The sequence below is a fragment of the Mercenaria mercenaria genome, chromosome 8, assembly GCF_021730395.1.
Source record: "Mercenaria mercenaria strain notata chromosome 8, MADL_Memer_1, whole genome shotgun sequence".
Classification (NCBI taxonomy): Eukaryota; Metazoa; Mollusca; class Bivalvia; order Venerida; family Veneridae; genus Mercenaria; species Mercenaria mercenaria.
Window position 1 is genome coordinate 68,277,300 of NC_069368.1, and position 23,031 is coordinate 68,300,330.

Below are 23,031 nucleotides of genomic sequence, written 5' to 3' on the forward strand. Positions count from 1 at the left end.
GTAAAGTGATAATTTTGATGACACGTTGGTTTTATTTTGTAATTGTGAGTGATCGTTAAGTGATCAGAAAGATCGGACAGTGGGGTGTTTATAAAAAAAGTGATGTTTTTATTTAGATTAGAAAGTCAATCGTAACTCTACAATAAGGAACTCTAAGGTAAAATACTCCTTTTATTTCGTTCACTGAGGAAAACATGGCGGACATAGTTTTGTAAAAGAGCGGTGCACGTGTGATTCGTGTAACATAGTTTAACGGCGTTTTCTTAGAAAACTAACGCTCAGCTCATTTACACTGACATATCCTTGATTGAAGAATATATATATTGTATATATATGAGAGACTTACGGTACCAAATAATTACCCCGAAAATTTCTATGCATTTTCTTCTAGTGTACTGTTGGGACATGTTTTTGAGTGTCATTGATACTTTATAATTTATTCGGAGATACATTTTCTTATAATTATTAGTTTCTTTTCGATCCCCGTGCATTTCTCGCGTTGTTACAACAATCTCAGTTTTACATAGGAAGTTTGCATTGTCGAAATAGCATAGTCCTTAAATCAGATGAGTATTTCAGGCAATAGAAAATCTATGTGTGGCTTTAAAAATTGAAATAATAATTTGATCCCAAAAACCTGAGGTTCACCTCTTAACTTTATTTATATTCGTTTTTATTTTTTGTATTGAGAATGGTCGCGGTGTTCATTGAATTGCTGAATCTATAGAAGTTAAGTAGCAATGAACGGTTACGAACAGCTAAATACAGTGTGGATAAAACCTGTTTTGAAATGAAGTCTTCCAAGCATGAAGGTAGACATTGATCGTCAAATAAACATGACCTGTAAAATTTATTATGCCGCATTATGTTTTAGTTTGAATATATGAAATCACGATTTCTTTTTTACATGAGGTACTTTTCAGATATCAAGTACTATTTTTAAATTGTTCATCTGAGTGGAAAGACGGGTACAAATTATTAGCAACAGAACGCATTTGTAACAGGTATTATATAAAATACATTTAGTAGGAAGTAAGTGATTTACAGTTGTTATGATTTCGTATTGCTCTTTACAAGTGATGGTGTGATTACAATGGTGTTGCAATACTTTAAGGTAGTTGAAAAGTCGTGTCGCGATACATTAAGGTTGTTTAGACAGTAGTACCGTCATAAGAGTGGTGCATAATACGGTGGTGCTGTAAAACATTATAGTTGTAGATGCTGTGATACACTAAGGTTGACATACAGTTGTACTGTGATACATTAAGGCTGAAAAAGTGTGATGCTGTGATACATTATTGTTGTAATAAAGTTGTGATCTCGGTGTTGTAATACAGTGGTGCTGTGATACAGTGGTGCTGTAATACAGTGGTGCTGTGATATTTTACAAGGTTGTAACAGAATGCTGCTAAGATATATGGTTGCAATACAATGGTGCTATGATGCACACGGTTGTTATACAGTGGTGCAATCATGCACAATGTTGTTTTACAGTGGTGCAATGATGTACAAGGTTGTTATACAGTGGTGCAATGATGTAAAAGGTTGTTATACAGTGGTGCAATCATGCACCTTGTTGTTATACAGTGGTGCAATGATGTACAAGGTTGTTATACAGTGGTGAAATGATGTACAAGGTTGTTATACAGTGGTGCAATCATGCACAAGGTTGTTATACAGTGGTGCAATGATGCGCAAGGTTGTTATACAGTGGTGCAGTCATGCACAAGGTTGTTATACAGTGGCGCAATCATGCACAAGGTTGTTATACAGTGGTGCAATCATGCACCACAAGGTTGTTAGACGGTGTTGCAATGATTGACAAGGTTGTTATACGGTGTTGCAATGATGGACAAGGTTGTTATACGGTTATGCAATGATGGACAAGGTTGTAACACGGTGGTGCAATGATGTACAAGGTTGTTATACAGTAGTGCAATGCTGTACAAGGTTGTTATACAGTGGTGCAATCATGCACAAGGTGGCTATACGGTGCTGCAATCTTGCACAAGGTTGCTATACGGTGGTGCAATGATGCACAAGGTTGTTATACTGTGCTGCAATCATGCACAAGGTTGTTATACAGTGGTGCAATGATGCACAAGGTTGTTATACGGTGCTGCAATCATGCACAAGGTTGTTATACGGTGCTGCAATTATGCACAAGGTTGTTATACAGTGGTGCAATCATGCACAAGGTTGTTATACGGCGCTGCAATCATGCACAAGGTTGTTATACGGTGCTGCAATCATGCACAAGGTGGCTATACGGTGCTGCAATCATGCACAAGTTTGTTATGCGGTGGTGCAATGATGCACACGGTTGTTATACGGTGGTGCAATCATGCACAAGGTTGCTATACGGTGGTGCAATCATGCACAAGGTGGCTATACGGTGGTGCAATGATGCACAAGGTTGCTATACAGTGATGCACTCATGCACAAGGTTGCTGTACAGTGGTGCAGTCATGCACAAGGTTATACAGTGGTGCAATGATGCACAAGGTTGCTATATGGTGGCGCAATGATGCACAAGGTTGCTATACAGTGGTGCAGTCATGCACAAGGTTATACAGTGGTGCAATGATGCACAAGGTTGCTATACAGTGGTGCAATGATGCACAAGGTTGCTATAAGGTGGTGCAATGATGCACAAGGTTGTTATACGGTGGTGCAATGATGCACAAGGTTATACAGTGATGCAATGATGCACAAGGTTGCTATACAGTGATTCAATGATGTACAAGGTTGCTATACAGTGGTGCAGTCATGCACAAGGTTATACAGTGGTGCAATGATGCAAAAGGTTGCTATAAGGTGGTGCAATGATGCACAAGGTTGTTATACGGTGGTGCAATGATGCACAAGGTTGCTATACGGTGGTGCAATCATGCACAAGGTTGCTATACGGTGGTGCAATCATGCACAAGGTTGCTATACGGTGGTGCAATGATGCACAAGGTTGTTATACGGTGGTGCAATGATGCACAAGGTTGTTACACAGTGGTGATGCAATGATGCACAAGGTTGCTATACAGTGGTGCAATGATGCACAAGGTTGCTATACAGTGGTGCAGTCATGCACAAGGTTGTTATACAGTGGTGCAATGATGCACAAGGTTATTATACAGTGGTGCAATGATGCCAATGTTGTTATACAGTGGTGCAATGATGCACAAGGTTGTTATACAGTGGTGCAATCATGCACAAGGTTGTTATACAGTGGTGCAATCATGCACAAGGTTATTATACAGTGGTGCAATCATGCACAAGGTTGTTATACAGTGGTACAATGATATACAAGGCAACAGAGTAAAGCTATATATGTTATAGTTGTAGTACAGTGGCTGTGATACATAATGATTATAGTATATACTGTGATAAATTTAAGTTTAAAGGCTCTAGGTGCAGTATTCCTGGTACAATACAGTGTCGTCTCCATGTACTATACAGTAGTACTGTGAAACATTAAGGTAATAACGCAGGGGTGACAACATATATGTATGTTTAGACTGTTAATACAATATGTTACCGTAAAACAAGTACATGATGGTTGCATAGTACAATGGTACTTTAAGGTGGAGTAATTCTATCGCGTTATAACAAATTGTTCCCGTGTTACAAATGTTCTTTTAAGAGTTGTACAGTAGTACATTGACACTTACAGGTTGTTATACAATGATGTAATTTATATTATTTTGTTGGGTTTGACGTCGCACCGACACAATTATAGGTCATATGGCGACTTACCAGCTTTGATGGTGGAGGAAGACCCCAGGTGCCTCTCCGTGCATTATTTCATCAGGGTAGATGCACCGACCTTCCGTAAGCCAGCTGGATGGTTTCCTCACATGAAGAATCCAACGCCCCGAGTGAGGCTCAAACCCACATCGATGAGGGGCAAGTGATTTAAAGTCAGCGACCTTAATCACTCGGCCTCGGAGGCCCCTTCGCGATACCATGTTACTGGTTGACATTTAATGACCAATGGTAATTTTATGTTGTAATACAACGAGATCGTGATACTGTAGTACTTATATCCTTTAAGACTGCAATATAGTAGTTCTCGGCTATGGTAAAGTGATGACATGATATTTTAACGGTTGTGATACACTATACCTGTGATACTTTATCTTTTGAAGGTTGTAAAACACCGTTGATGTGATGCTGTGGCGCTGACATTTCAAAAAGATGGTACCGGGAAGGACTTTGTTGTTGGTTTTAATCTACCAGCTTCAAACACTGTGTTACTCACAAGATACCGGTAAGAGCATATAAAAGTATATATATAAAACTAACGTTAAAGATGAATGGGTAAGGTGTTGGCCACGTAATTCTCAAGATATCGAACCTCGAACCTCAAACCCCACAGTGCTATTTCCCCGCAAATTATTGACCTAATTTAAAAATAAATTAGATTAATGTTTTTATTTAAAGTCACAGTAACAAAAATAAAGCCATATGGCGACTTCACAGTTTTATTTAGTGGAGGAAGTCCCAGTGTTCTCCTCGGTATTGTTTCAGCACGAGTGCACACCTGGGTTAAACCACCGGCCTTCCGTAAGCTAAACGGATGACCGTTCTCACATACGAAAGGCTTGATTTTGAAACAACAGGGGTGAGAGGCGAGTGATCCGAAGTCAGTGATCTTAACCAATCGACCACGGAGGTCCGCTTATAAATTAATTTTGAATGTATTTCACTTATGGGGGGCTTATGGCTCCAAATTTATGTTTATTTTTAAATTTTAAAACCTGCTTCCATTGTTTATACATTAAATGTGAAATAACAAACTTATTCAGCAAGTTGCAGTACACACTTGTACAATCACTGGTATAGTCTGCAAAATATATAGAAAAGATATCTACTACACAAGTCCATCTGATTTAGTATTTCTTTTTATGATACTTACAGAACCAACTTACATAATATTTTATACAGTTGTTTAAACGTGTTTCTATAGACTTTACTATCTGTTTTACAAAGTCTGCATGTTGATGCATGTCCCTTTAAATGCGTCGTTTTGGATTTACATTTATATGGATTTTACATAAACAGGAGCCCGAGCTGAAAGAGTTCTGGGGTTTCTTTTGTGTCCCATAAATATTTGTATAATGAGTAGACATGACCGCAGTGTCATATATGATTTCACTATCAATACAATGTGTGTTTTATCTGCCGTTAAGCACGCATTGCACCTACAATAATTCCTTTATAACTTTTCAATTTCTTTGTATTGGATTTTCGGTCACATTGAAATGAAGTTTAGGTCTTATTACAACTTTTATATATGGTAAAGCCATAGAACCTAAAAATTTGCAAACGCGTTTTTCACCGTAAAATGAAGGTCAATTCCCTTGATTATGGATGGGGACATGAACGCAGTGGTGTAGGCGCTCATGTAGTACTTAACGTATTTTAAACTTTCCGAGAAAAAATACCCCCGACAGTAGGCCATGTACTAGTATTAACTGGAATGCACAGTCTGACGCTTAAAATGTTCATGGGCAAAAACAAACCGACATAATCGCCTTTTACTGAAAGCTATTGAGAAAAAGCATCTTCCTAAAAACTAATCACATTGTACCATAAACGGTTAAAAGAGGTTACCTTATGCCTTATTTTTCATTAAATCATAACATTACTATTATGTGTAAAAGCATATTAAGCCTTTGATTTTTGTCTTTTCTATTGGAACATTTTCTGTTTATATGCAATGATAGATACAGGCCCAGCTTATTTCTGATAATTATCTTTTTTTTGTTTTTGTTTTCAGGAGATGTGAGGCTATTCAAAGGAAATGAAAATTCAATAGGTATTGTTCAGCTATACCATAACAATACATGGACAACCGTCTGTGGTCATACCTTCACGGACCAAGCAGCACAGGTCACCTGCAGACAGCTCGGCTTTGACCGCGGGACCGCCCTGCCACTTGGAGCTTTCGGCGACTTCTATCACAAGGATATCGTGCCATATGTCGGACAGTTTCAAGAATGTGTAACAGGACAAGAAAGCAAGTTAGTGGACTGCAAGTTTACAGATGTTTCGACCTGTCCCAGTTCATGGACTGCCTATGCGAGTGTCGTCTGTAAGAGCGGACAAAAACCTCAGGATCCAGGTAACAGAATCTCAAAATATTTTAACTTCATCTTCTGATTCCGAAGTGATTAATATATAAACCCGTCTGAACGGCCATTATGTAGTCTGTGTTCAGACTAATTGTTTTGTTCACAGGAGATAAATCCTGAGGCTATTCAAATTTTGTATAATTATGTCCCTTTTCTTCTCAAAACACTGGATAATCAGAGCCAAGAAAGTTCAGCCAGAATTTATAAGAGAAAATAAAAAGATTTTTTAGTCGGTAGCCATACTAAGGATTAGGCATCATCTGCGTTCCATTCGTCCACATTTTAACGTTAATTTTTCATGCGAATACTGCCATGCTACCTGGAATTCTTAGAATGTTGGTTTTTAAAACGTGTAGTTTTTAAACTCTAAATATTTTATCTTCCCCTGTTTTGACTAACGTTCTCAAAATAAGGTAAATCTAATTTTCATGCAGATGAAATCTGCTGTACTAGTTATATTTTGCTATAAATTGTAGATGTTCCGGTAAAACTTGACACTGATCGGTCGTTTCCGGAAGCTGGCTATTTTTCTTCTGTACAAGTATATGAAAGTGAGATTTGGGGCCGCGTGTGCGGTCTGTTCTGGGACGACAACGATGCTGGAGTTCTCTGTCGACAACTGGGTTATCATGATGGTGTAGCTACATACAGTAGCGCTAGTTTGACCGTTCCACTTTTGATATCTGAAATAAATTGTGTTGGAAACGAAACGAATTTATCGTCATGCCCTCAGGCTAACTCAATTTGTTATGGCAACAGATCGGCTGCAGTTGTATGTTATCAGAAAGAAAACCAAGGTAATTATTTGTTGGGTTTTACGTCGCGCCGACACAATTTTAGGTCATATGGCGTCATTCCAGCTTTAATGGTGGGGGAAGACACCAGATGCCTCTCCGTGCATTATTTCATCACGGACGGGCACCTGGGTAGAACCACCGACCTTCCGTAAGCCAGCTGGATGGCTTCCTCACATGAAGGGTGAGGCTCGAACCCACATTGGTGAGGGGCAAGTGATTTGAAGTCAGCGACCTTAACCACTCGGCCACGGAGGCCCCAAGCCAAGATAATATGTGTATACCAAACTGAAGCAGCATGTCAGTATATGCAAGGATTGCATTTATTGCTAGTATGTTTATATGTTGCTGTCTGAGGCGCCCTTCTTTCTTTGATATGTACAGTAAATATCAGCTCTTTTAAATATATCTAAATTAAGTCGAGAGCTATTTGGATGCAGCCATGAAAAAATATAACACGTGTTCTATCTGTACGAAAGTCTTGGAATTAATCTTGTTTTGGTTAACATTTTAGTAATAGTAACTGCTGCATGAAAAGGGATACTCGAAAGAAACCGGTCTCCTTGGTGTCCGCTTTCAGCAAAAAAAGAGAAGAACGTTCTGTTCTACTTACTTTATATATCGCAAACAGTGATTTCTCATTTAATGAAACCATTGTTTGGAGTTCAGATGCGAAAGAATTATTTGCTGAGGACGCAGCCCAAGTAATATAATAATACGCATCTAAACGACAGGGCAAATCGTAGTTTGAAATTTAACACGTTATCAAGGATTATTATCTACTTCTTTGACTCGCCGAATAATTGCCTGTTTTGTGTGGTTTTCTTTTCGACGTCTGACGCTGTGACGTTATAGTTGTGACGTATAAAGAGTGCATGTGTTGCGTAATAACTCACAATTTCGTTTTCTTTGTTTAATATGGAAATAAATCGGGTCGTCTTAGAATGTAAATTAAAAAAAGTATTAGTAAGCAGGGAAACCTTATTAATTAATAACATGTTAGATAAAAAATAATTCAAAGGTATTTTTTCAGGTCCTTCGTTGTCTCTAGTCGGCGGAAAGGCTAATTATGGTAAAGTAGTTCTAAGTATAGATGGCCAAAGTGGACTGATATGCAACACGAGTAACTATAACAACATTTCAGTACCATGGGGGTATAAAGAAGCATCAGCTGTATGCCGACAGCTCGGGTACACATCGGGAGGTGTATTACAGTAAGATCTTTTTTTCTCACTTTTTAAATTTAATATCGACGTATGATTGTTTTATCTAGCGTTGCTTGTTTCACATCTGTCATTGACTTAAATAAGCCGATGCACAACATTTACAAAAAAAAGAAAAAAACAACAACAACAACAACAACATGAGATTAACGTTAAATCTGATGGCGAGAATATAAATCGCTGGTACTTCCCGTCTGGAGGGACTTCCTAATCCGCAACTCATAAGGAGTGGTAGATTAATTTTATCTAAAACCCCTTTAAAATATTTCTTAAATCGATCTTAGAGATAGTACTCGCAACGTATCTAAACTACGCTCAGTGACACTCTATAAGACTAGTTTCATAATGTAACGACTTGTCAGTATCAAAGGAGACTGGCCTTAGAACGCTGTTTTATAACCGGTGTTCCAGGTCGTCTCATCTTCGCTCATGTTGGAGGTGAAATATAATATACAAGTTGTATCTGTAGGCCTGTATTTTTCTTCTGTACACTTGATGAATTTCGAAAAGAAATGTTTCATGTGATAACGACCGCTTTGCTTGATACATCAAATAAACGTTCTGTTTTCTTACATTTTAGAGTTAGAAGAAATTCTGAAAGCTGATCTCTAACTTCTTTTCTCGGCTACATTTTTTATTCTTAGTGCAGCTTTTAACCCTGTAAATGATTGCATTTTATAACAGAGAACAGTATGAGACTGGGGCCGTTAAAAGTGTTGTCCTGGACGGTGTCTCGTGTTTATCAGGGGAAGAAGAATCGCTGCTGCGTTGTCGACATGGTGGGTGGGGTGACGTCTCTACACAGTGCATGGATGAAGCTTTTGGCGTCTCTGTATATTGCTACTCAGAAGGTATATTCAATTACACATAAATCATTAAACTTGACAATGCTCTTGCACGTTTTTAGTCTAACGAGATCGAAGATGGCACCGTATTTTATCTTAAAAACAATTTTGGAAACAAACGCCGAAAGACGTCAAGAAAACACCTTTAGACATCATTGCTTTTGACTTAAAATATAGGAAATGATAAGTGAAAACCATTGCATTTATTGTTTGTATGAAGATATTTACACGTTGTCGAATCATTCAGCAACCGCAAAGTTCATGATTATAACAGGGCACGAAATTTATCAAATCCGTCAAAGTGATGCCCAGTTCGCGTTTACACGAAAACTCTGGTACTTAAATTGTCGATAAGGGAAAAAAATGAAGAAGGGATGTAATGGGGTGTTGTTACGGCTTTTAATATGGGATGAAACTATATTTACGTTTTATATACTTATATTCTCAGTACGTCTGGCTGGAAGCGGGGTACTAGAGACAGAGCAGCTGTACTTCGGACGCGTTGAGATGTATGACGCTGGTTTATTCTATGGTGTCTGTGCGAATGCTTTCTCTCCGACGGTTGCCATGGTGACATGTAGACAGTTTGGATTTGCCCAGGCAGAGATTATGCTTCCGGGTAGCTTTGGTTCTAGCTTGTAAGAAACATTTGTTTATTACTCTAAAAAATGAAACGGTATGGAATGTGTAATAAATGAATCTCGGTTTGGCAGTATCTATCACGATATGGAATACATCAACATGTTTAAAGTGGGTAGATGATGGATTCCGCGCGTAATGTAAACACAGCCAATGTATTTTATGCCCAACTGAAACTGTTTTTCTTATCATATATTTTTTTCTCATATTCACACTTTAACTGAACTATATACTGCTGCGAACTTCTGAAGTTATAAATCTGACACCAGCAAACATTGAAAGTCGCCGCACAACGCACGGCTTTCCTTGGCAACGTCCTGTAAAATGCTCTCATAATTTGGTGGTAAATAGTGTGACGCATGTATGCATGTTTAATGTTATTTTCGGAACAGGTATGAAATTCACTGTCATTTTATAAAATTAGTTTTCACTTCTTGTAGACCTATCTTTCCAATATCAGCTTCTGTATTGTAAAAATACCTCTTAGAGAACTTTGAAGAAGCGGACAGTACTGGCCGAACATCTACAACTAAAATGTATTTCGCATGGATAGGACTTTTAATCACAAGGTCCCGATGATAGAGGATATTTTAAAGGTGTTACGTCTTTTGGATCGTTAGACCTCCTGTTTATGGAACACTGTATACTTTATATTCTATGTAAGTCGTTGGTATCTGAATCCAGTGTGACTGCTTGTGGAAGTATAATGGAGATTTGCCAAGAGTAACATCAGCCGATATTGTAAACTGAGTCTCCTTTTTTCTGAACATTTAGGGACAAATGTGTATTATTTGTTTCGTTATTTTTTATTTCCCCTAGGCGTATATTGCTCGTGTTTCCTCGTCGGAATGTTTTTGGTGTACGATCAGTGAACGCTTCCTCCTCCGATTCTACTATGCTACCTTCAGTCAAATTTAATCTTGATATTGCAGTTTTAAGACACTTTGTGATGCAATCAACCTTCCGCAATGAATGAATTGTCATTTTTTCAGCCAAAAATATACTAGCATATCAAATATAACGTGCAACGGGGATGAAGATCGAATCGCCAACTGTACCTATAGTCTAGGTCAGTGTGAAGGTGACAACACCTTACATGCTGCCTTGCTTTGTAAACAACCATCTACTCCTGATAGTAAGTTATAATGATCATTTATGATAACTTATTAGATTATTAGATACATATAAATACATCAATTTGATACTGTTGAACACATTCATATGTTCAGGTAGTGAATGAAAAGTACATGTTGATACTATCATGTCAGCTTATTTGTTCATCTGTATAAAATAAGTGTTTGCTTATTTTCAACTGCCAGTTTATCCTAAATTATTACTGAATCGATCAAGAATTAGTTATTTTCAGTACTGACAGCGTGATATTCGCCTTTACAGTTGGCATGCGTTGTAAGTTAAATTATTCTGCAACTAAACATAGCGTTGAAAGCAACAGAAGCGTTCTTGCTTGAAAACTTTCAAACTTCTTTATAATTTTAGGCTATACGTTTTCTCTGTCTGAAAATTACTATGGTGATGTTCTTGTGAAACGTTATGGTATTACTGGACACGTTTGTCGGGAGGGTTGGGACGACAACGATGCTAAAGTGATGTGCAAAAAGGCGGGGTACGCCTCCGGTATCCGGCTTAATACTTATAATTTCGTCAGGTAGGGATACTGAAAAATATTTAACACATATTGTTAATAAACTATTTTATTACATACACGTAATTATGCAGACAGGTTACCTCAAACTTCATTCATGTCATTGTGATCAACGACAAGGCTTCTTCAACTTATCAATATGCATGCAGTCTTCGTGGTTAATCTCACCACGATGACACGCCTCTACCTAAATTCCGGCCTTTTAAGCATGAATAGGCTTACGTACTACCATGTTCTAACAAACTCCTCATCAAAGATTGTGTATGTAAACAAGGAGTGAACAGTATTTTGATTACATTTGAAAAAGAAACAAATTTACTTTTATTTTTCAAGTTTTGTTTTTAAAAATGGTTTTATCAATTTTAGACATCCAGCCTTACAAGTGAAGAATTCATATATGTTTCATTCACAACAAGTATACTTATACCTAATATATAATTGCCTTGTATGTTCAATCTAATAATATCTACAACAAGCTGACATGAAATGCCATTTTGACTCCAGACCGACCATTAAGAAATATATCAAGGTGGTATTATTTATTTATTTATTTATTTATTTATTTGTTTGAAATTGACAGTTTAAGAAATTTGTGTTGGTAAAGGTGACATTGGTATATTTACTTAACTTCTAGAGACACGCCTTTCTGGTCCAGTAATTTTTCCTGCAATGGGCTAGAAACCAGTCTTGCAGATTGTGGGTACCAGACCGATATGTCGACAGACTGGTACTGTGCCAATGATAAAGTTTCTGCCGGTGTACTGTGTTTTCTAGATGAGCCACCAGGTAAACTTTCATATAGTCTTTCCCGTCGGCGTAGCTTTCAGATTAAAGTTAAAGTTTCATAGCAAGATTCCAATTTCACTGTAATATCTCCTTTATTTATCACGGGGCGAATCCAAGTATTTTGTTTTAGATGTGGGAGCGGAGTTTCAAGGTGTGTGTGTGTGTGTGTTGGGGGAGGTGGGGTGGGAGGGTCACAGGCATGCCGCCATAGAAAACCTTTCGGCAAGTACACCTCAAATGGTTTAATTTGGTATATTTCTGACATAGTTTGAGCATGACTTTTAACACATTGTCTTTAAAATTGTAAATTTTCAAGAAAAGCAATTTGACCGAGTTTTCAGTTTCTGTCTGGTCCAACCACTTCAGCGATAATAAATACTACTGATATTTATAATAGACTACTTTTCAGTCAAAGCACATATTAGATTATTTTATTTATCGTTAAAGGCCAAATGATGGTTTTTCTAACTCACTGTAAAAGTAATAATTTGGTCGCATTGAAGGATGTAGAGGAAATTATTACATGACTGTATTCTATTGTTTCTCTGTTTGGCTAAAAACGGTTCGAAAAGTAATGAGTACATATCATATCAACTTATCTTGGGTTATAAATAGTACGAAAATAAAAAAAGATCGAAGTAGGTGCTTGGAAAACCAATATCAACCTGATTTGGTCTAAATTTATATTTATTTCCTTATTTCTTTATTAAAGATACAATTGTAATAACAAGACTGACTATACATTTATTCATGTAATAAAACAATTATTAACTTTTTAGCTCACCTGAGCACAAAGTGCTCGGGGTGAGCTATTGTGATCGCTCACCGTCCGGCGTCCGTCCGTCCGTCCACACTTTCCTTTAAACAACATCTCCTCCTAAACCACCAGGCCAATTTTGATGTTCCATGGATGGTCCTCTTTAAAAATTGTTCAAAGAATTGAATTCCATGCAGAACTCTGGTTGCCATGGCAACCGAAAGGAAAAACTTTAAAAATCTTCTTCTCAAAAACCAAAAGCCCTAGAGCTTAGATATTTGGTGTGAAGCATTGCCTAGTGGACCTCTACCAAGTTTGTTCAAATCATGACCCCGGGGTCAAAATTGACCCCGCCCCAGGCCAGGGGTCACTTGATTTTACATAGAAAAATCTTAAAAAATCTTCTTCTCGAAAACCAGAAGTCCTAGAGCTTAGATATTTGACATGTAGCATTGCCTAGTGGACCTCTACTAAAGTTGTTCCAAATAATGACCCCGGAGTCAAAATTGACCCCGCCCCAGGGGTCACTTGATTTTACATAGGAAAATCTTCAAAAAATTTCTAAAAATAAACCAGAAGCCTAGAGCTTAGATATTTGACATGTAGCATTGCCTAGTGGACCTCTACAAAATTTGTTCAAATTATGACCCCCGGGGTCAAAATTGACCCCGCCCCAGGGGTCACTTGATTTTACATAGGAAAATCTTAAAAAATCTTCTTCTCAAAAAGCAGAAGCCCTAGAGCTTAGATATTTGACATGTAGCATTGGCTAGTGGACCTCTACTAAAATTGTTCAAATCATGACCCCGGGGTCAAAATTGACCCCGCCCTAGGGGTCACTTGATTTTACATATGAAAATCTTCAAAAAATTTCTTAAAATAAACAAGAAAGCCTAAAGCCTAGATATTTCACATGTAGCATTGCCTAGTGGACCTCTACAACATTTGTTCAAATCATGACCCCCAGGGTCAAAATTGACCCCGCCCCACGGGTCACTTGATTTTACATAGGAAAATCTTCAAAAAAATTCTAAAAATAAACCAGAAGGCCTAGATCTTAGATATTTGACATGTAGCATTGCCTAGTAGACTTCTACAAAATTTCTTCAAATCATGACCCCCGGGGTCAAATTGGCCCCGCCCCATGGGGTTACTTGATTGTATATAGAAAAATCTTCAAAATTTTCTAAAAAATAAACCAGAAGGACTAGAGCTTAGATGTTCGACATGTAGCATTGCCTAGTAGACCTCTACAAAATTTGTTCAAATCTTGACCCCCCAGGGTCAAATTGACCCAGCCACAAGGGTTACTTTATTGTACATAGGGAAATCTTCATAAATTTGCTTAAAATAAACCAGAAGGCCTAGATCTTGGATATTCGATATGTAACATTGCCTAGTAGACTTCTACAAACTTTGTTCAAATCATGACCCCCGGGGTAAAATTGGCCCCGCCCCAGGGGTTACTTGATTGTACATCGGAAAATTTTCCAAAAAATTTCTAAAAATCATCAGTTTGACATTTGAAAATGTAGCTCATATTACTCTGGTGAGCGATCCAGGGTCATCATGACCCTCTTGTTCATAGGTTGATATCAGAATTTATCAACCCGAAAAGAGTTATATTCACCAACCAAAATGAACCAACACTTTTAGAATACAGATTAATACCGTCGTTTCTAAACATAAAATAGCCAATCAGAAGGCAGGGAAACGAACCAATAAAACATCTCCAATAAAGTCGTTTTGACCAATGAAAACGTCGAAATTTTAACCAATCGACGCTCAATATTATTAACGAATGACATCGCGAATTCAGAAAGCGAATCGTATATAAGAGAGTGCACAGCCGTCATCCATTGGAATTCATACGGGTGACATGGAAAACTTTACCGTTAACACTTTCACCGGCGCAGACGAATTTTGCGGGGATACAGGCGTTCTCTTCTGCAAATGACAACGGTAAGTCTGAATACTGATCTGAGAATAAACTATTTTGACAGACTTAAGTCCGTACTATAACGTACAAATACGATGATTTTACATAGCGCGATTTATGAGCGCATTAATATAATGATTACAATTTCTTTAATAAACCCGATACGAAATACAGTAGAAATAATTAACTAAATTATTCATACAACTTACCAGTCCGGATAAATTCGCCTAATGAATCAATGGTTGAATAGAAATATCGTTTCACTACCAACAGCCGATCGGAATGCAATATTTTGACAAGCGGTAACGTTTTTCCAATACAGGTTGAGACACGTATTGCTTTACGTCTACTCCACGCTATAGTGTACATATATATTGATTTTAAACAGCGCCGTTAACGCTTTATACATATTTATAGAAATGATTATAGCAAAATGTCATGAATTTACCCGATACGAAAATGAAACAGAAATACCTAATTTAATCGTTCATACAACTTACCTGTCCGGATAAATTCGCCTAATGAATCAAATCTTTAGATGGTTGAATAGAAATATCGTTTCACTACCAACAGCCAATCGGAATGCAGTATTTTGACAAGCGGTAGCGTTTTTCCAATACACCTGACAGGTTAAGACCCGTATCGCTTTACGTCTACTCCACGCTATAGTGTACATATATATTGATTTTAAAGAGCGCCGTTAACGCTTCATACATAAGTATAGAAATGATTAAAGCAAAATGTCTTTAATAAACCCGATACGAAAATGAAATACAAGCACCTAATTTAATCGTTCATACAGCATAAACCGTGATGTGCACTTTACCTGAGATCCTTTAACCGAATGATATTTACCTGTAGAACTGGAGTATATAACACTTCGCTACCTACAACCAATCAGGAAGCAGAATTTTGACAAGCGATAGCGCGTAGTTTAACATTTGGCCGCATTATTGAGCGCGTTTTATAATTTCAGTGTATAGCTTTATAAATACTAACGGAATTAAAAAGCTAGGTTATTGAGTTTATTTATTTCCTCTAACGGTTTTTAATGTGATAATAGAAAGGAATGTTTACTGTTCTTTAATACATAGATGAATAACTATTGACACGGCAGTCAATTAAGCACGATGGCTGTCTTACCTTACCTATCTGTTAAAAAACGTAAAGTACAACATTTCTCTATTATGCTTGGAACGGCTTTAGCAGTGTTTGGTATCAAATGAAAGGTTTTGACGAGTACTATTGACAAAATGATTTGTTTTATCACATATCCAAAATGGCAGCGAATGAATTTACAGGGCGAAGTATAATAAATAGAGCCAAAGCAACGTTCTGATTAGTTAATATAACTTATAGTATTGCTTTGATTTGCTAGCGATACGGCGCATTTTGATTGGTTTAATTCTCAAAGGAAGGCTAGCTTACGTGTTAAAACTTGTCATTTTTGCGATATTTTGGTTCAAAGCTGTTCGAAACTGGTATGTTATTTTATCAATTAGTGAAACGATGTTGAAGAAATAAAATACAATAAAGGAATATGTTGTTTTATTTGTGTGCACCACCACACCTACCGACGCTTCATCTTTTCCGTTAAATCAAATTCGAATGTATAGGTTATAAATAACAAAGACATATTGTACTTTCAATCTTTTATTGCCAAAGCTTGTAACACATATACAGGCTACATGTATCAACTAAAATAAGACACAATAAATTCATCATTCGACTTCTTGCGATACGCATCAAACGTTTTTAAAATGTCCTTCATTTTTCGTCCGGAACATCGGTTCGTAATGTAATATACGCAATACAGCCCGCATATGTTTGAATCCGTATCCTGTATTTGACTGAAGTTCATCCAATAACGCTTCTTTAACGCTTGCTCAAAATGAACTTTGTAGTGCTCCGGTCTATTACCTAGTGAATCGAAAAATTCGTCGGGCCCTCTTTTTGGAAAGTAAAAGACCACCCAATGTTTTCCTGATCCCTGGCTCGTGTCTGTATTCGAAATGACGTATTGTCCTCTACGTATTTGAAGTTGGTCCGCGGCGCATATTGTCACAGGGTACTCTTTTAACATTTCCTCGAGTTCGTAGTTATTCATTTTAAAATGTATAGGTGTTCCAATCTATAGTATCTTGGGTCATGCTTTCGCGATATTTCTTACGTCTTGGGGTGTCTTAATCACGACTCAAAGGTGTGTCCATTTTATACCTATGTCGCTTCAGATCACTATGCTTTCGTGACTGTCTTATTTCCGACCTAGCAATATCAACCGCTTGGGCTACGGGTGTCACAAGTTTTACTACGGGGAGATCTTCCCCTTTTTGTTCTTGTTTCATTGCTTCCCTTTCTCGTTCCTCTTTTAATTCGGCCTTTTTTCTTCGATATGCACCGCTTCCTACAAAGTAACGGCCCATATGATCAGGCCGTACGTATCCGTCCCTCAGGTCTTTGAAATGTTGTATCCATTTTTCAGGGTCCGGTTTATCCGGGACCCATTGTTCTTGTTTATAATCGTACACTTCTATGGAACCCATTTTGACACGGTGAAAGTTAAAGCACGCCAATCCTTCTTACAACGTTCATTCATCATCATCCGATTCTTGATCGTCATCACTTTCTTTATTATCCTCCATTGAATAGTCTCCTTTGGTTTTATGATCGGGCCACAACTCAACAAAAAGGTCTTTTCTAAGGGCAATGGCTTGCCGAATAGATTCTTTGACAGTCATCCCGTGCTGAGTTTTAAGTTTCTTAGCCGACTGTATAATCTGCTGCTGAGTAGGGTCGTTTTGTAGCTCATAAAAGTCGATTAGAAATCGGGCATAATTTTGTCTCAGTCTCTTTCTTAGTTCAGGCAGCACGTCATTAGCGGTGTGACGGTACGCGTCTTCAAAAGAGAGCCCTTGTTCCGTATAGTTATTAACTTTAGCGCTGAATTGTTCTTTAATAGATTGTCTGAGAGGATACTGAAAACGCTTATCCCATATCTCACGGCGTGATCGCTCTTCTATAATCTCAACTTTTCTACGTTTACCTGGAGGTCCCTTGATCAAAGACCGTTTCTTTACAAAGCTTGTGACATTATTTCTATTTTCTGTTTCATCATCGTCATCATCATCATCATCATCATCATCATGGTCATCATAATCCTCCTCCTCATCTTTATCCTTGTCATCATTTTTGTCAGATAAGTATCCCTCTCCATTGAAATAGTCTTCTTGTTTATATTCATCATTCGTTCGTTTTCTCTTTTCTGGATTGATCGCCTCGAAAATGTTTTCGCGTAAACGGTGTTGTTCTGGGGTGCTCGATTTTAAGTCTATTACCAAATAACCGTGCGGTCTTGATGTCGCTCGTTCAAACCGTTTCATAAAGATGTTACTAGACGAAGGGTAAATTCTTCTGGCCAATGTAGCAACTTGTTGTCTGTCAATAGGATTATTAAATAGCACCAGATACTGCGTATTCAAAGCGATATCTCTACAAGCTTTACCTTGAGGGAACAAATTTTGGGTGAGATATACGACAGATATGTTCCTGTGGTGACTGCCCTTGGTAAAGAGATCAGCAATTCTTTGATCGCATTTAGCTTCAGTCATCAAGTCGTCAAAGACCAGCAGGTTCCTTCGATTAACATTTATATATTGGGAATCGTTTAGGTAGTCTGGAATACCGTGTACAAATTCGACCCCGGGAATTTCACGCCGAAGTTCATCATACAATGGTTGCCATTGTCCAAAACACCATATGATACGCTGAGGCTGAGGTCTTACAAGATTTGATGATAACAGTTTTCTTGTCCATTCAGTTTTTCCACTACCACTTGGTCCTGAAACGACCATAGAAAATGGATGTTGAAACGTGATCTCTCTTGAGATGTCCCATGCTTGTAATGGCGGTGAAAAACTGTCAGTGGCTTCGTCATTTCCGTGGACATAACGTTGATGTCTCCGCATGTTGTCGATCCTAGAGAAAGACTGATGGCAAACGGGACACTGATGCATTTGTGAAATCGATGTAAGTATTTTTATCAAAAAGACACTGCTTTATTCTTTTTGCCATTCTTACGCTTTCTTGGGGCAGAGGAGAAAGAAGAGGAGGAGGAGGAGGAGGAGGAGGAGTGGAGGAGGAGGAAGTGGAGGAGGAGGACGAGAGGAGGAGGAGTGGAGGAGGAGGAGGAGTGGAGAAGGAGGAGGAGTGAAGGAAGAGTGGAGGAGGAGGAGTGGAGGAGTGGAGGAAGAGGAGGAGGAGGAGTGGAGGAGTCAATCAAAATGCGCCGTATCGCTAGCAAATCAAAGCAATGCTATAAGTTATATTAACTAATCAGAACGTTGCTTTGGCTCTATTTATTATACTTCGCCCTGTAAATTCATTCGCTGCCATTTTGGATATGTGATAAAACAAATCATTTTGTCAATAGTACTCGTCAAAACCTTTCATTTGATACCAAACACTGCTAAAGCCGTTCCAAGCATAATAGAGAAATGTTGTACTTTACGTTTTTTAACAGATAGGTAAGGTAAGACAGCCATCGTGCTTAATTGACTGCCGTGTCAATAGTTATTCATCTATGTATTAAAGAACAGTAAACATTCCTTTCTATTATCACATTAAAAACCGTTAGAGGAAATAAATAAACTCAATAACCTAGCTTTTTAATTCCGTTAGTATTTATAAAGCTATACACTGAAATTATAAAACGCGCTCAATAATGCGGCCAAATGTTAAACTACGCGCTATCGCTTGTCAAAATTCTGCTTCCTGATTGGTTGTAGGTAGCGAAGTGTTATATACTCCAGTTCTACAGGTAAATATCATTCGGTTAAAGGATCTCAGGTAAAGCGCACATCACGGTTTATGCTGTATGAACGATTAAATTAGGTGCTTGTATTTCATTTTCGTATCGGGTTTATTAAAGACATTTTGCTTTAATCATTTCTATACTTATGTATGAAGCGTTAACGGCGCTCTTTAAAATCAATATATATGTACACTATAGCGTGGAGTAGACGTAAAGCGATACGGGTCTTAACCTGTCAGGTGTATTGGAAAAACGCTACCGCTTGTCAAAATACTGCACTCCGATTGGCTGTTGGTAGTGAAACGATATTTCTATTCAACCATCTAAAGATTTGATTCATTAGGCGAATTTATCCGGACAGGTAAGTTGTATGAACGATTAAATTAGGTATTTCTGTTTCATTTTCGTATCGGGTAAATTCATGACATTTTGCTATAATCATTTCTATAATTATGTATAAAGCGTTAACGGCGCTGTTTAAAATCAATATATATGTACACTATAGCGTGGAGTAGACGTAAAGCGATACGTGTCTCAACCTGTATTGGAAAAACGTTACCGCTTGTCAAAATAATGCATTCCGATCGGCTGTTGGTAGTGAAACGATATTTCTATTCAACCATTGATTCATTAGGCGAATTTATCCGGACTGGTAAGTTGTATGAATAATTTAGTTAATTATTTCTATTGTATTTCGTATCGGGTTTATTAAAGAAATTGTAATCATTATATTAATGCGCTCATAAATCGCGCTATGTAAAATCATCATATTTGTACGTTATAGTACGGGTTTAAGCCTGTCAAAATAGTTTATTCTCTGATCAGTATTCAGACTTACCGTTGTCATTTGCAGAAGAGAACGCCTGTATCCCCGCAAAATTCGTCTGCGCCGGTAAAAGTGTTAACGGTAAAGTTTTCCATGTCACCCGTATGAATTCCAATGGTTAAAATTTCGACGTTTTCATTGGTCAAAACGACTTTATTGGAGATGTTTTATTGGTTCGTTTCCCTGCCTTCTGATTGGCTATTTTATGTTTAGAAACGACGGTATTAATCTGTATTCTAAAAGTGTTGGTTCATTTTAGCGTGGGATATCGACGGGTTAACATCCGTTGAGTAGGTAATATTTTGTCTTTTAATTTCATTTTATAAATAGGTATTCTCGTATAGTTTTAATGACTGGTCAGTAGTACGTAATTATATTATACATTTTCTTTCGAATGGGTTTTATACTAGAGGTTCTTTATAACGCATGCGTATAGCTTTTGTTTTCGTGTTATCTCCGGGCCTAACCAAAGTAAAAGGAACCAGCGTGTGAGCCATCTGGTCTAGTCGCGTAATGGCTGTCAAGTATTTGAATACTAATTTTTCACTTAACAGAGGTCTAAATTGAGGCTAGTTTTTGTTTAAATTTCACTGTGGATGTATTGTTGACATTTTGGTAGGAAACATGGGAGAGCAGGTTGTATTCGGTGAAGTCAAGCTCAATTTTAGTATGAGTAGTACTTCCGGGTCACAGAAGTGTGATTTTGATGTCAGTTTACAGTAATGTGACCAGAGAAATCTCTCTTAGAAGATACATGACCCCTACTTTTCTCTTCATTTTATATCAGTTTTATCATAACTCTTTAAAATGAGGTAAGGATTTGTTCTCTGAAATGGGTCTAGCTATGTTTGCTAGCTCTTTGAAGAAAGGTCAGTTTTATATAGAATATATAGGGAAAACTATTTAGGCTATGTGACCTGTAGGTCTGACCCTCGATGTGCGCGAACACGCCCTAGATAAGTATACAAGACATTCTCATTTTCATAAATACGTCATTAGAATTCAAAATGGCCGCCGCACACGCGCACTTATTACGAATTCTTATATGCAAATGAGTTACTAATTATAGTAACTAGGTCATCCAAGATGGCGCCTGTTTGTTTACAAGCAAAGAGACCCCTATACTACTTCTACCTTTCCAAGCTATAATATAGGGATAACGCATGTTTTTTTCTGTTATAACATCTGCAGAATCCCGAGGGATTGGTTGGTACCCGAGCCTGTTAGGGCGAGGGTACCAACGTATCCCGAGGGATTCTGCAAATGTTATAACACGAAATGAACATGCGCTAACGCTATTCTAGCATAAAACGCGTAAAAACTGCTGATAATTGGATAAAATGTCTCTCAACATCATTAATTTTCCACCAAATGCGCGGGAATGTCTAAGTTGTTTTTTTACGTTGACGTCATTTCGTTTTGAAATATCCGTTTTGGGGCCGAATGACGTTTACTCTTTGCCACAGAACGCGCATATATAAAAAAGTGTTATAACAGCACGCGAGCGCGAGAATCTCTCTCCTGTTAAAACACCCACAAAAAGTGACAAGAACAGCAGTTTTATGCTAGAATGAAAGAAATTACCATGTTTTACAGCTTACATTCAAGAAACATATAAAATTAATCTATATAAAAGGTTATTTGCTCAATAAAGAATTCAGCAGTGTGTATTTAACGTCATAAACACACTAAATGACTACCTCCTTGATCAGCAATTTTCTTAAATTTCAAACTGCCATATCTTTTTCAATAGTTATCCGAATTTAAAAATTCTTTCAGCGTTATGAAACGCTTGAGGATGGCTTTCATATAAAATTAACTTATTTTCAGTCTTTCCATGCCCTTTAAGTAAACTACAATTTATGCGCAATAAAAGCCAGTTAAAGTTCGCATTCATTCTTTTTGGAGATTTATATTGAAGTGTGGAGGGTTAAATAAGTTTCTGTTACTTTGTCGTTTCTTACAGAAAAGTTGGTGCGGCTAGCAGACGGTATATCGGACGAACATGGAAGAGCTGAAGTGTTCAATGACGTCACTCGCTGGGCGACGATATGTGATAGATCATGGGGTAATAATGATGCAAGGGTTTTCTGCAGACAAGCCGGTTTTGCTGATGGGCAAGTACATACGTGAGTATATATTTGCATTTCCATAGTATTTTCCAACGCGAAGCTCTGGGCTACCATTTTAGGGATCTTGCGTTTTATCCTAATCAATTGCCGAATGATATCCGAAGAGCAAATGCCGGGTTGCTATAGTAGCTGTTTTGTTCCGTATTTAATAAAAAGACACATGGCCTGTTTAAACAGATTAATTGCTTGCAGTAAATGTAGAAGAATCGCGCTGTATGGAATTATTTTGGATGTTTTGCGAAAATTATATTATTTCATCTGCTGTGTGGTACATGTATAAGGTCAAAATTTTAAAATGTATAATAACATTTGCGGCCTTTCTCTTTATCAAAAAGTATTTTAATGAATGTCTAAGGAATGTTACTGAATGGTTTGTATCTCATAAAAATAAAAAATGCAGTCATGGCATGCGCAGTAGGCCTTACATTGTTTTCACATCATGGATACATGTATGTTATATTATGACCATTTAATCGTCCCTTAATT

At 37.6% G+C, this 23,031-nt stretch overlaps 1 protein-coding gene across 1 annotated transcript; it reads left to right on the forward strand.

The window, feature by feature from the left end:
* Nucleotides 1–839: 839 nt before the first annotated feature.
* LOC123566157 (scavenger receptor cysteine-rich domain superfamily protein-like) lies at nucleotides 840–22,546 on the forward strand. Its single transcript, XM_045360040.2, has 11 exons — nucleotides 840–1,004; nucleotides 4,143–4,264; nucleotides 5,777–6,121; nucleotides 6,608–6,928; nucleotides 7,959–8,139; nucleotides 8,833–8,999; nucleotides 9,442–9,631; nucleotides 10,625–10,767; nucleotides 11,130–11,298; nucleotides 11,930–12,081; nucleotides 22,380–22,546. Exons 2-11 carry the CDS (start codon nucleotides 4,192–4,194, stop codon nucleotides 22,544–22,546), a joined length of 1,908 nt encoding a protein of 635 aa, XP_045215975.2. The 5' UTR covers nucleotides 840–1,004; nucleotides 4,143–4,191.
* The last annotated feature ends 485 nt before the right edge of the window (nucleotides 22,547–23,031 follow it).

Bases quoted from the DNA above. Each gene is read 5' to 3' on its own strand.
- LOC123566157 (XM_045360040.2), top strand. From the start codon at position 4,192: ATGGTACCGGGAAGGACTTTGTTGTTGGTTTTAATCTACCAGCTTCAA. The intron at 9,000-9,441 runs GTATATTCAATT...TTATATTCTCAG, and splicing joins TGTATATTGCTACTCAGAAG to TACGTCTGGCTGGAAGCGGG. The intron at 12,082-22,379 runs GTAAACTTTCAT...CGTTTCTTACAG, and splicing joins TTTTCTAGATGAGCCACCAG to AAAAGTTGGTGCGGCTAGCA.